Source organism: Barbatula barbatula, assembly GCF_947034865.1.
Source record: "Barbatula barbatula genome assembly, chromosome: 5".
NCBI lineage: Eukaryota > Metazoa > Chordata > Actinopteri > Cypriniformes > Nemacheilidae > Barbatula > Barbatula barbatula.
This window is the reverse complement of record NC_136769.1, coordinates 6,768,055-6,778,365: the sequence shown is the minus strand read 5'-3', so window position 1 is coordinate 6,778,365 and position 10,311 is coordinate 6,768,055. Positions and strand designations below refer to the sequence as shown.

At 37.5% G+C, this 10,311-nt stretch overlaps 1 protein-coding gene across 2 annotated transcripts; it reads left to right on the top strand.

Annotated features, from left to right (window-relative positions):
- Nucleotides 1–1,813: 1,813 nt before the first annotated feature.
- il2rb (interleukin 2 receptor, beta) lies at nucleotides 1,814–9,297 on the top strand. Of its 2 annotated transcripts, XR_013786616.1 has the most exons (10): nucleotides 1,887–2,039; nucleotides 4,261–4,351; nucleotides 4,436–4,556; nucleotides 4,678–4,744; nucleotides 5,155–5,242; nucleotides 5,330–5,463; nucleotides 5,551–5,861; nucleotides 5,946–6,030; nucleotides 6,810–8,021; nucleotides 8,257–9,297. XR_013786616.1 is itself a non-coding variant. In XM_079455772.1 (9 exons), the coding sequence occupies exons 2-9, from the start codon at nucleotides 4,273–4,275 to the stop codon at nucleotides 7,497–7,499; spliced, it is 1,575 nt and encodes a 524-aa protein (XP_079311898.1). In that variant the 5' UTR covers nucleotides 1,814–2,039; nucleotides 4,261–4,272; the 3' UTR covers nucleotides 7,500–9,297. The 2 variants fall into 2 exon arrangements, 1 of the variants encoding a protein (XP_079311898.1); XM_079455772.1 differs by having other exon boundaries at nucleotides 1,814–2,039; nucleotides 6,810–9,297.
- Nucleotides 9,298–10,311: the final 1,014 nt, after the last annotated feature.

The following is a 10,311-nucleotide window of genomic DNA, read 5'->3' as shown; positions in this document are numbered from 1 at the left end:
CTTGGATATTTTTAACAGCGATGGGTTAAAAAACCCAGCACCAGTTCATATTCACACCGACTGGGTTTGTCCCTTGTTGAGCCAACACTCATAATTTCTCATGAAATCCATACTGTGTCGACATAGTCAGCCATTTTAACAAAGATGTAGAATTCCACACTTTTTTTTATGAACATTATTTCTTTAGCAACACACTCTCTGTCTCTCACAATCTGTCACCGATGTAGTACCTTCTCAAAAAGTTCACTTTTCACTGAAGAGTAGGCTACATATAAGTGTTACCTCATAGGTACTGTACACATCGGTACCACATTAACACATATCTGTAACTATAAAAAATCTTTTAAAGGGTACAGCCCCCGTGACACATTTTTTACCTCTTTTACTGACAGCAAAAAGCTACACGCAGTTTAGTGGATATCATTATTACACTTTTGCGCTTACATTATTTGATGTAATGTATATCTGTTTATTTTGAACTGGTCACAGTATAGGATGTTTTGAATGTGTGCCATGCTGCACTTTCCACTCACCCACGCATACTCTTAACACCTACCTAGACCACTCAAGCACCTTAAGTTGCGGTCTTGAGACCCGAGGCTGTTTTCTTGTTTTGCATGAGTGTAAATCCCTCCCTCTTCACTCACAATGACAACTGACCTTTAGCAGAGACCCTGGTTGCAACACCGCTGCTTGATTTATCTGGCTTTGCATTGTTTTTTTGGTAAACAAAGCTCAACATTAATATGGGGCTGTTGAGGAAAACTCTTTATAATGATAGTTACTTTTGCAATTTTGCTTGGTGAAGCTGGTGGTGGTGAAGTTACCTGCGTGGTGTTTTTTCAACACGCACATATGCACAAGTCATGCCAAAAAAACAATGCATTGGTTACGCATTTGCTTGTCCTGTTTTAACACGGAATTGTGGCACACATTTTGGAGCGAAGGCTTCTCGCGAATCGATGATATGTCGCAACAGTTCTGCGTAAGCGTGATGTTTTGAATGACACGTGCATGTTTTAAGAAAAAAAAGCTTTTCATTTCGTTTTAATTAATTAATTTATTTTTTGGTTTTCCTTGGCAACCTACTTAAATGCGCCTGTAGGCTGCTTGCATGCATGCATGTGTTTGTTTGACTGCATGTGTGTGTAGTCTGTGGGTATCAAATGTTTGTATGAAACAGGATGTGGTCCTCATCATACCTTTGTGCTGTGAATGTAGCTCATGTGCCGTGAGGAGCCCAGCGAGAGGCCCAAGAGGTTAATATTTCACTTATCAGAACCCAAGATATGCAGTCTTTCCTGACAAATCTGGTGCACGTTTGGTAAAAGGCAACCAAAATGCTGAATACAAATTCACCAGCACATGGCTCGACACATTTCTTCCTTCTGTCTGTGTATTTTGGGCCACTACTGGTTGCTGAGAGCATGAAATGACAGAAATTCAAGAAAGAAATATTATCGGGCATAGGCAATATGTGGTAATATCATGCATTTTAGTGTTTGATTTGCGTGTGTACTTTTGTAGTATCAGTAATATTCGTCTTTGTTTACTACTTAATTGGTAGTTTAAAACCCTTTTTTTCGAAAGCAAACTCAAATTCTTGAGAACCTCTGAGAGAAAACCAAGTTTGTCCATCCAGTTTTCTCATCTGGTTTATGCGAAATAAACCCACTGACCTTTTAATTTAGCTCTTTGCAGTTTAAAACGCAAACCTCTAACCTCTCATTGCGGTTACTCAACAGGCAAACAAACATATTCACACACACTGAGTAAAGGTGAAGAAGTGCAATTGTCAAAACACGAGAGCGACAGAGCGAGAGTGAAAGGTCGAAAGAGATACAGAGAGGGAGGAGTAGAGTGAGATACAGCGAGATGATCGTGGCAGATGAGGATGAGGGTAGAGGAGGGGCAGAGAGGGAAAGAGAGAGAGAGAGAGGTGAATGATAGAGGGGAATTTATCGTAAGGGTCAGGTAGAAAGACAGACATCTGCATCGATGGTGCCTGCACAGACAGCTGTTTGAAAGACAGCTGAAGGGTGAGTCTTACATTTCTAACATTTGAATGACTTAACCTGCGCTATACCACCAGGGTTGCGCAACAGTCGCCTCTGCAAATGATCCAACTCGTCATAAATGTATGAATACCACTGCTTTAGATAATATTGTTCACATTGTGATGACACCTGCGGTCACACCGGTTTCTTGGGCACTTAAACGTAGTTCCTCATGCACCCATTAAAAACCAGAAACGAGTTAGATTGAAATTGCACATCGGTTTTACATTGCAGAAATGTCCCAGAATACCGTTAGCATCATTTCTCTGTGGATGGCACGTGGTTTGGCATTTTGGTAACACGTTATTTCATACTGTAGGTTGATATTTACCCAACATTAAACAACTTTGTTGGAGGTTTTTGCACACTCTACCCAACATCACACAGTACGCCCTCTTAAGACTGACAATGAGAAGTTAGGCTTCTGTTGTAAAACTGAGAACGAAAGCCGATGATCGCATAGATTAGGTTTGACTTTGTGTCATACAAACAAATAAACTGCTGTCCAAATGACTCAATGCACATTTATAAAAGAGCTCCTCGGAAAACCACACAGTCGCCAAAGTATTTCCTGTCCCTGTCTGAAATTTCTCACCAGTTGGACAGGCAGCACACCGTCAGAGTGTCTGTGTGCCATTTTTCGAGAAGTCATCTTACGGTTACAGCTGAGGTTTTTCTTTCTTGTCTGTGGGTGTCGTTTCGAGCTCTCGGTGGAAATTGCTTGTATTTAGATTGACCACCCACTCACTCCTTGTTCGAGTTTGCTGGTAAAACGGCACACTCAGCAAATGTATCAAAGGTAGCTTGCGTCATATACGGAGATCTAAAGCACGCTGAAAACACACGGAGCCTTGTTCGAGAATTTTGCAGTAGAACACAATACATGGCAGATACTGTTATCTGTGGGCAACATCCTGTTGGGTTTAAAGGCAACGGCAATGCCATTTAAAAGTGAAAGCTGAATTAAAAAAATTTAAAATCCTCAGGCTGGCTATTTGAGTGACGCAAAGTTCTTTTTAAATCGAAATATTTCATCATTACAAAATATGTTAAGCAAATATTTAACTAATATTTTTACTTTACTCAAAATTTTTAGGCAGCCAGGCAACTTAATCTTTTAACTATGAGAACGGTATAAAAACATTATTATAAACCCAGATTTATAACTGCTGACCACATTACATAGCCTAAATATCACTTTGTTTACTTTATTTTATGAAACCTTGCCACACATAAACTTATTACCGTTTTATAAAAGCAATAAGCCCCACGAAGCAGTGGGTTACAAGTGCATTTTATAAGGGGGTTTAAGGCACTCCGCTTCGAATCTCTTTGCCCTTAGCTGTTATAAAATGCTCTGTAACCCACTGTTTCTTGGGTCTTATTGCTTTGTTCTATGCGTATAACGTTTTCATAACTCAATAGGAATATTAGCATAACATTCTCTGAGCGTATTTTGTTAGGCATCACGCTCCTTGCCACAAACATCATGACACCTCAAAAGTGTTGTTAGTTTGTCATTACATGGAAAAAACGTATTTATTCGTAGTTCACAGTTTACCCAATATTGGGACATTACCCAAGAACATAATACTAAAGATCTGTACACTCACTATGAGCGCAAGGATCGGATCAACGCTGTCAGGCTTTGAGTTACAAGTTTTTTCACGAAACTTTAGTACCTTAATTTCCCAAGAGCGATATTTTATGCGTGTGCATTTCTGTATGTGTCACACCGTAAAAACCAGAAACATCTGTGGTCGAGCCATAGCGATAGTTGGCTACAGAGTTTGTTTCTCACAACAAACATGAATTAAGAGTTATTAAGAGACATCCTCTGATAAATTACGCAAAATATGATCTCAGATCTTAGACTATAGATTAACCCAATCACAATGATGCATTGAGGCTAAGCCGTGTATTACCTCATTGTATTTCATTTACATCAGTGTGTTCAGTGTGTCATTTCAAACCTGTATGACTTACTTTCTTCTGCACAACGCAAAATTATTTTGAAGAATGTTGGAAATCAAACAACAAGTACCCCGTACTGACTTCCATTGTATGGACACAAACCACTGAGACGTTTCTCAAAATATCTTCTTTTGTGTTTCACAGACAATACAATACAACATGATGGTTAATAAATGATAGATTTTTTGGGGGGATAACTAGTTCTTACATTAAATTTTTTTTGTTTAAGATCCAAGAAGTGATGAAGGATTACTGGTATGCCGCCCTCGTTCTTTTCATTGTGTTTCATGGAAGCTCCCAGTCCAGTCTAACACAAACAGGTACGTTTTATGTATCGATGTGCGACAAATGTTTACAAATGTTTTTTTAATGCTAACTGTTGTCTTGTGTTTTACTATAAAAAGGAGGTCTGTCCTGCGTGAACGACTACTTGACAAACATTTCCTGTGTGTGGTGGAACTCTACGGATATCTCCGCTCAGCGATGTGAGCTTCAGGGGGTCAGAAACAAAAAATATACAGAGAGGTAATAAAAGTGTCAGGACAGAGAATTTAAACCGTAATAAACTGATTAAGTGAATTGAAATTAATAAAATTTATGAATATTATATCATTGTAATTGAGTGCAATGTTATTGTGTGTTTTAGGTGTGAGCTGTTGCCACTGAACCATCCTTCGTATTCTGCCAGAGGTTGTGCTTTGACTTTTAACATGGTGAGCAAAATTCATTACTTATATCTTAAAGGTCCAGTGTATGAAATGCAGCGTTTTCTAGCGATGAGGTTGCAAATTGAACCCAATGGCTCACTCCACCCCTCCCTTTTGAAGCACTATGGAGGTTGACACAAAATAAAGATGTTGCATTGTTTTCGCTTCTTTCCCGAAGGAGACGACGTATTAACGAAACATGCTCTTTTGAACAGTTTGTGCATTTTGACGAATTTCATGTCCCTGTCGTGTATGTAGATAGAAATAGCTCATTCTAAGATAATAAAAACGTCACGCTTCATAATGTAAGGTAATAGTTATATTATAGTGTATTTCTCTCAATACATCCTCCAAAAGGTTGGACCTTTAACTTGTAATTTACTTTATCAACAAATGTTCCTCTCTTTCTCACACAGAGGTTTTTCTTTCTTGATAAAATCGTCATTAATGTGTCATGTAATGGATCTCTCATCACTACAATGCTTTATATACCCGGCCGACACAGTAAGTGGCTTTTATGTATCGCTCAACCAAATGAATACTTCTATTTTGGTTTTAGATCTGTTTCAATAACTGTTTTTATGGTCACAGTTAAGACGCAGCCCCCGGATAAGCCCACTGTGAACGGGACCAAGATATCCTGGAGTCGAGGCGTTAACTTTCCGACTGATATCGAAGAATATGAATTCCAGGTTCAGCTTAAACCTGGACACTTGAAATGGGAGGTCAGCATCAACCACATGATTGACCAGCCCACAGAGAATACGGAAAGTGTTTTGAGTATTGTACATATTATGCATTCTGTGTTGTAGCTGGCGGATCGTCAGTTTTCTCATGGAACGAATATAGAGCTGGACCCCGACAGTCTAACTTTAGGAGAAGAGTACCAGGCCAGGGTACGCGTGAAGCCAGTTGAATCCAGGGATAAGGGTCATTTCCAGGGGGAGTGGAGCGACTGGAGTCCTGCTGTGTCCTGGATGTCTGAAGTTAAGAAGTCAGAAACCACGACAAATCCACCACCAGATGACAGCGGTACACCGTACATTCAGATCATTGGCTTCCACGTGCTGGTTGTAATTATTGCCATTTCTTTGTTCATCTACAAAGCCACCAAAAGCAGGTGGTGAGTATTACAGTATTAATCTCAATAATGAAGTTAATGTCCAAATTGTGCCAGAGCAGAAGAAACCGTGATTTTCTTTTGTAGGGGGTTGAAACCAAAAAGTCAACACGTTCCAGATCCCTCTAGATATTTTCAACCTCTTCACACTGTTCACGGAGGAAACTTCCAGGTGAGTATTTCCCAGAAATGATCTGATAACATCTGGTGTTTGCGTATATATTTCAATAGTTTACGCACTTAAAAAGCTGCTACAAAAGATAGAAGAATGATTGTTATCGATCCCCAAATAACCATTCACTCAAAGTTTCTCATAAGAACCATTGTCCTCACTTTTTGGAATCCATAGGACACTTTTCCAGTGAAAACCAAGAAGATTTTGTGAAACTTTTTTAAAGAGTGTAGTATAAAAAAATTCTCTCTGGCCGTCATTTTCATACACAAAACATACTGTGTCTGAAGACACACTAAAAACATTCGCTGGTTCACATATCTTCCCATACAAATATATGTAGCCTTTTAATCCAAAAACTCACACGCATAGACACACACCCAAGTTTAAAGATGAGAACCATCATTCTTGTAAATGCTGACTCATTCGTTCCCTATGCAACCAAACACACACAACACACACACGCACGCATGCACGCACATGTGTTGCCAAAATATACACACAAACAGAGAGAGAACTATGTTTCACTATTAGTGAAGGTTTTTTCATACACTTCTATTGTTTTCATACCTGGCTAAAGATTTTTTTCCTAAAATTCGACTTTATATTAATCTTAAAGCAAAGCATGTTGACATCATGAGCTGTTTTATTACTTAGGACCGTCTAAAATGCAGAACTTTTTTAATCTTTCACTGTATGTGTAATGACATCTGAAAGCAATGTTTCCAGAAAGTGTAAAGCACACACAGACTCACAGATCTCCACATACCTCTCCACAGAAATGGCTGGGCTGTCAGAATTCCTCTGGGCCTTTTCTTAATCCGCAGTCCTGTGATGATATCTCACCTGTTGAGGTGTCTGATATTTGTAACGTGTCCTTCATGGATCCCAAAGCTTCTGCCGGGCTCCTTCACTCCAATCCGGTGGACTCTGGACTTGAGAACAGTGGAACCAGCAACGCTTCGTCATCCATTTTCTCCAACATGGGCTACTTCTATAGCAAATCTCACTCAGGATCCATGCATTTCGAAATCTGCCCTGTGTATTTCACCTACAACGCAGAGGACAATCTAAACTCTGCTCTTTCGTCTTCCAGCTCATCGTATGATTGTCTGCAAAGCCCACAATTCCAGGTGGACCATCTGATGAGCCCAGACTCTGGGTTTGACATGCCGGAGCAATGCGAAGAAGACAGAGATGATGAAGAAGCCAGTGATGATGGGAATCCTTTGGTTTCCTTCATAATGTCATTGTCTCAAGGTTCCCTTGGTTGTGTTGGCACCGCAGAGAGTTTTCCCCCCATGCCCATCATCACACCGAGGGCTGAACCTGTGAGCTTGCCCAGTTACACTTACACATTTGAGCCTGTAGAGGGCGCCACGGTCAGACCATCCTCTCTGATTGAGCCATGTACAAGTGGCTATCTGACCCTGAAAGAGATGCAGAAATACAGCAACAAGTCTATTTGAGTTCAGGTCTATTTGAGTTCAGGTCTATTTGAGTTCAGGTCTATTTGAGTTCAGGTCTATTGCTAACATCAGGTTCCAAAGCAATACTGAAAGCTACACCCGCCTACCTGCATATACATTTGGGTGGTTTTAGTGAAATCATACCACAAACTGATGTAGATTTGTGGGGGTGTGGTTACACGAATCGTTTCAGGCGTGTCTAGGTGATCATTCACTTTTAGATAAAATTTATCTTTGTTCTGACACTTTAATGTTTTAAATTTTAGGTGTCTAATACATGCATTTGCAAAGTCACAGCAAAACACGTATTCGAGCCCTTAAATGATGAATGCCATTTATATTGATAGTTATTTAACGTTCAAAATACGATTGGCAACATGTTATACCTCATTCAATTGTACAAACCACATTTTTTAAATGAATTGACAAAAATTTGAAAAATTATTTCGTCACCAGAAGATTTAGTGATCAAAACCTTAAACCACAAACTTTCAAATCAAATTTTCCTTGACACCTTTAAAGGTCCAGTGTGTAATGTTTTGGAGGGTCTATTGACAGAAATGCAATATAATCAATATAAATATGTGTTCAGAGGTGTTTAAAGACCTTACATAATGAAGCGTCATGTTTTAATTATCTTAGAATTAACTATTTTTATTTACATACACAAAAGCGAAAACCGGACGACATCTTGGTTGGTTGCAATTCAAAATCTCACCACTAAATGCCGCTAACTTTCATACACTGGACCTTTAAGTTTTTATCTCAAACTTTATATAAAACAATGTCGTTTGTGACTAGTTCGTCTTCAAAAGTAAAATGTTTTAAATATGTTTCATTTTACATATTCATAGAGTTTTTTTGGGCTGCTAGTTTTTACTGTTAATGTTTAACATAACTAAATGGTTTCAACATGGTATAAATGCTGCTTTCTAAATATGTAAACAGTTTTACATTATATGGAAAAAAATCTCTTCAAATATGAACAATAGGCTACTTCTTCTGTGTAGTTCTTCCATGTTTGGATATCAGTCTGTTTTCTAACACAAAATTCTATGAACTGATAAAGCATTATTTAAACAGTTATGGACAATACACAGCATGCAATACTTAACATGCATAGATATGTTAATAAAATGTGTTAATAAAATGTTAAATGTTCTTTGCTTCAGCATTGTGTAGGACATTTTCAAGTTTTATATTATACAGCCACGGGACAAATTGAGAGACCATTTTAAAATTATTTTCAGTTTTTTTAATTGACTATTTATGTGTTTGGGTAAAATGACCACTTTTGTTTTATTCTGTGAACTAATAACAATAATGCACCCCAAATTTGCCCATTTTATTTGCAGATAAAGAAAACTGGAGAAACAGGTCAAAATTACCAAAAAATATGCTCTGTTTTTTTCAGACCTCAATTAGTAAAATGAAAACAAGTTCATATTCCCCTTTAAGAAATACAACCATCATGTGTAGTACATTGATTTAGGAAAACCAGAATTTTGTTTACAGTTTTCATGTGTCTTTCACATTGCTGTTGGATGACTTTGTCCCTCATGAGGTGTGATTTTGTTATAAATCATCAAACACTAGACTGAAATGGCCACAATAAGTGTAGAAATACTGATGAAATTAATCTCTTTTCACCCCCCAGCTGTATATATATATACTGTTTATTACATAGGCCTACTGTTGTGATATATGCATTCTTATATACACATTTATCTGATATTATTATATTATATTTGACATACAGTATGTTTTTTATACTTTTTTAATAAAACATGTTACTTTACTAGTCGTCATTTCCTTTATTTTTTTATTTTACACTGTAAAAACGATCACAACCTAATTCATGAGTTTTTTCAACACTTGTGGTCGTAAGTCCACACAACTCAAATTATTTTGTTAATTAAAACAAGTTGTCAAAACATCAATATTCAAGTTTACCCAACGAAAGACGAACATAAATAGGGAATAGATTGATTATTAAAAAATAAACAAATGTATTTGTCTTTATTCACAAGTGCACATGTTTTCTGCCTCAAAAAGGCCAAAACGTTGCTCAAGTACTTGTGAAACAGTTTGTGTTAAGTGCGTTCAGACAGGTTTTGCTGTTGTGGAATGCACTTACAGCTCAAAATTGAACACACAAATCGCAACCATGCTAACAAAAACCGTCATTCATTGAAAAAACTCTAAACACAAAAGATTACTAATACTAACAACAATATTTAAGCATGCATTAAGCCAGCAAGAACTCAAACACTAACCTTAACAGAAAAACAAAATTGAACATGCTGCAATGCATCCTGGGAACTTTCAAACTTATATTTGAAAACTTAAGAACTTGTTCAGAATCCTCCGTTTTGTAAGATGGACAAGCTTTCTGATCCATTTTGACCAAAAACTTGAGTCCAGTCAATAAAATAATCTTTGTTAGAAACATGGTTAGGCTAATTTTGTACAGTATATGCAAAACAACAATTTGAGTCCTTTAACTAAAAATTATATATATTCAAGTTACTTATTTATCTTTGTAGAGAGAAAACTTTGCAAGTTAGATCATTTTTATTGAAAAATAATCAAAACCACAAACTATATATATATATATATATATATATATATATATATATATATATATATATGTGTTGTGTTGTTTTAACCTAGGCTTGTGTGCATGAGCACTCAGCTTTATAGGGGTATTGCCGCACTGTGGTCGGACATTTGTAAGTGGCAGCGTGTTTCCGTTCACTGCTTGTGTAAACAAGCTCATTTTCCCTGCGTGGCCTGAAAAGGTTGGTGAACA

What these genes read in the sequence shown, in the direction of transcription:
- il2rb (XM_079455772.1), top strand. Translation starts at nt 4,273, where the DNA reads ATGAAGGATTACTGGTATGCCGCCCTCGTTCTTTTCATTGTGTTTCAT. An exon ending in GTCCAGTCTAACACAAACAG is followed by an intron (nt 4,352 to 4,435) that starts GTACGTTTTATG and finishes TACTATAAAAAG; the next exon opens with GAGGTCTGTCCTGCGTGAAC. An exon ending in AACAAAAAATATACAGAGAG is followed by an intron (nt 4,557 to 4,677) that starts GTAATAAAAGTG and finishes TGTGTGTTTTAG; the next exon opens with GTGTGAGCTGTTGCCACTGA.